The sequence below is a fragment of the Phaseolus vulgaris genome, chromosome 7 (assembly GCF_051622355.1).
Source record: "Phaseolus vulgaris cultivar YP4 chromosome 7, ASM5162235v1, whole genome shotgun sequence".
In the NCBI taxonomy this organism is placed as follows: Eukaryota; Viridiplantae; Streptophyta; class Magnoliopsida; order Fabales; family Fabaceae; genus Phaseolus; species Phaseolus vulgaris.
In genome coordinates this window covers 2,017,420-2,020,646 of record NC_143504.1, presented here as the reverse complement: position 1 = coordinate 2,020,646, position 3,227 = coordinate 2,017,420, and the positions used below count along the sequence as shown (strand labels likewise).

Here is a 3,227-nt window from a genome sequence, read left to right as displayed (position 1 = left end):
TCAGCTGATTAGGAGATGTAAAACATGATTAAACGACTATTAAGTCTGTATTAACCATTCTTAAATAAAGTTCAATGGAAATGTATAAATAAGAAGAGATTTTTATGGTGAAAAGTAAATGCTATTTAAACTCTAAACTGAACTACTTAAATTGACCTCATCTAATTTAAACATTGGAGTATTTATATAGGTACTATACCCTCTCAAACACCTAAGGAAAAACGGTTGGAGTTGAAGAAAAAACAGAAACAACTCGATAAAGAATATTCAGCTATAAACTAACGTGTTTGATTATGTTTATTTTTTTTAACCAATATTTAAATAAAATTCACTTGTGTTCATTTTTTGAAAAGGGCTAAAAGAAGTTGATGAAACTAAAAGTGAGATTGAGAAGTCTAAATAAACACAGTACCATGAAGCACAGCAGTAGAACACGTGTAAAAAAAGAAATAAAAAAGAAATTTGTATATTTGGGTAGAGTGATTAATTGTAGTGATTATTTATGGAAAAAAGAGAAGAAATGAGAGTGTTGGTTTTGGTAGCATGCACTGTAGAGTTTGAGAAGAAACAAAAGAAAAAACAATAAAAGCAAAAACGTGTTGGTATTGAAGACCTAATGAGTTGGACCCACCAGAACAGATTTTCCCAAACCCCACCTAAAACTAAAATAGCTTTTTCATCAACAATAGTTTAAATATTAATGTTCTTCAAACCCCGTTTTAATTAATTTCGCCACCCCTATAAATAAATCGCGTTTTTTTCCTAAGTTTCTCACCAAACGCAGAAGCGAAATCTCCTAGAAAGCGAGACTCTCTCTCTCTGTTTCTCTTTCTCTCTCTCTGTTTTTCTCTCTCTACTTTTTTGTTTATTTGGCAGAGTCAGCGAAAACAGAGAAACCAACAAGGTATTGGAACACGAAAACACGACCATAGAAGCAGAGCCTCACCTTGTTCATTGTTTTGAATTCAACTGAAAACACGACAGCTACGATGTTTCACGAGAGCAGCGTGACTCGGTGGCAGACTCAGCCGGTTCAGCCCACTGAGTGGACTCGCCACCACGACAAGCTCTTCGAGCGCGCTCTGCTCCTCGTGCCGGAGGACCTCCCCGACCGCTGGAACCAGATTGCCGGCCACGTTCCCGGTATGTCGCCGGCGGAGGTCAGGGAGCACTACGACGCCCTCGTCCACGACGTCTTCGAGATCGACTCTGGCCGAGTCGAGGTCCCGAGTTACGTCGATGACTCGGCGCCGCAACTCAGTGGCGGTGCCGGAAATTCTGCGTGGGACAGCGCGAATCAGATCTCATTCGGATCCAAACCCAAGCAGGGCGACAGCGAAAGGAAGAAAGGCACGCCTTGGACTGAAGAGGAACATAGGTTTGTCAACGATTTCGCTTCAATTCGATTCCTTCTTCTTTGCGTTTGGGGTTTTCATTTTGGATTTATTTTCTTTTTTTCATTAGGGAGCTGTTTCGTAATTGGGTGGGACTATCTTAAAAAAGAAGGGGAAAAAGAAAAAGTTCAAACCAATTTTGTGTTTTTCTCTGGTTTGATGTTCTTTTGACCGGCAAAAAAACTTTTCGTTTTATTTTTTTTCTGAATTTTACTTCTTCATGATCATTTGGTCTTACGATACGAGTTCTCAATTGTGTTTTTTTGTTCCTAAAACGAATCCCCTTAAGTTGGAAGGTTTTAATTTTCAGCTGCACCTATTCATGAAAACCCTTAATTTCCTCAAAACTTGGTTTTACTCTCTTTGATTCAATAATGCTCTCACCGAGTGTACTGTGAAAGATGATGAACTTTGAGTCCTCTGTTTTTTTTTTTGTCTCTATGAATTATAGTGACACAGCGTTCGCTTACGATCGTGCATCTTTTGTTACTGGTTTTTTGGAAAACTGAATTAGAATTTCAAACAGGCAAATATCAAACGTCTGCATTGCAATATTTTTTGCTCGTCATGCATGCATTTGAAGATGGTTTAAACACTCAATTTGCCTCTTCTTACACGTTAAACTCTCACACACAGAATCATATTCCACTATCTGTAGTTGTGAGTCCTTATTGCAAGTGCATGAATCAGAAGGGCAGTGCTAACGAAACACACTCTTTGTGTCACAGGCTGTTTCTGATCGGGCTGAGTAAATTTGGAAAGGGAGATTGGAGAAGCATTTCAAGAAACGTTGTTGTGACAAGAACACCAACTCAAGTAGCTAGTCATGCTCAAAAATACTTCCTTCGGCAGAATTCAGGGAAGAAGGAGAGGAAAAGATCAAGCATCCATGACATAACCACAGTGGACAGTAACTCTGTGCCTGTGCCCATTGACCAGAACTGGGTTCCTCCTCCTGGTGCTTCAATGCAGCAGTCACAAGACATGCTGCAGTACCCTTCCAGCAACATGCATGATCAAATGGGTCCATTTGGGTATTCAAGCTATGGCTTTGAAATGTAAAGAATGGTAGTAGATAGAAGCTTGTTGTGTATATAGTGTTGTAGCTTTGGGTCGTATGTTTGTAAAGTTTTCATGGTTTCGCTAGCTGACAAGGGTGATTAGGAGTGTTGTTGCTAATTAAAAATTGAATATTTTAGTGTAGGTTGTGTTTTGAGTACCTTGGTGAATCCTATGAATGAAGCAGTGAGGATGAAAGGGCAGTGAATACAAATAGTGAGCCTTTTTAGAATGAATCCAATAGTAATGGAAATTCTTTTTTATTTGGCAACTTCAATAACTGCTTTTCAATTAGGATTAAGCATGTTGAGTGAATCAAAGCCTGTTTTGGTGGTTCTTTCTCCTTTATGGTAAAAGCCTGTAATCTTATTAAAGGTAATGAAAAGTGGTGCAGAACTTTTATCAAGAATAATGCGCTGTGTTTCAGACACATCATTGTAATTTCTCAGCACAAGAGAAAACTTCACCTAATCAGTTCTACCTTAAAGACCACCTTAACTAAGCATCACTTTTTGTAACAAAACCAAGTGAAGAGCTGTTACCAAGTAATAAACCAGCGAATTAAGGAGGAGAAACTAATGTTTTCTGCAAACCACAAGACAACAATTCTAAATGGAAATTTTGAGGTTCATGGGTACACTTACGAGTATGTGAGTTCCTACAACATGCTCCAATCTACCATTGCAAGCTTTTTTTAGTAGCTCTAATTAAAAATATTTTATTCAGGTCATTGTAGTTACAACAGATTTTTGGTTCTTGTCAAAAACTGTTATC

General features: G+C 38.3%; 1 protein-coding gene across 1 annotated transcript; it reads left to right on the top strand.

Moving 5' to 3' along the window:
* The first annotated feature begins 751 nt into the window (after positions 1-751).
* Positions 752-2,730, top strand: LOC137827764 (Duplicated homeodomain-like superfamily protein). Its single transcript, XM_068634070.2, has 2 exons — positions 752-1,378; positions 2,123-2,730. Exons 1-2 carry the CDS (start codon positions 990-992, stop codon positions 2,454-2,456), a joined length of 723 nt encoding a protein of 240 aa, XP_068490171.2. The 5' UTR covers positions 752-989; the 3' UTR covers positions 2,457-2,730.
* Positions 2,731-3,227: the final 497 nt, after the last annotated feature.

Coding starts and splice junctions, on each gene's coding strand:
- LOC137827764 (XM_068634070.2), top strand. CDS start 990: ATGTTTCACGAGAGCAGCGTGACTCGGTGGCAGACTCAGCCGGTTCAG. Junction 1,379..2,122: donor TGGACTGAAGAGGAACATAG/GTTTGTCAACGA, acceptor TTTGTGTCACAG/GCTGTTTCTGATCGGGCTGA.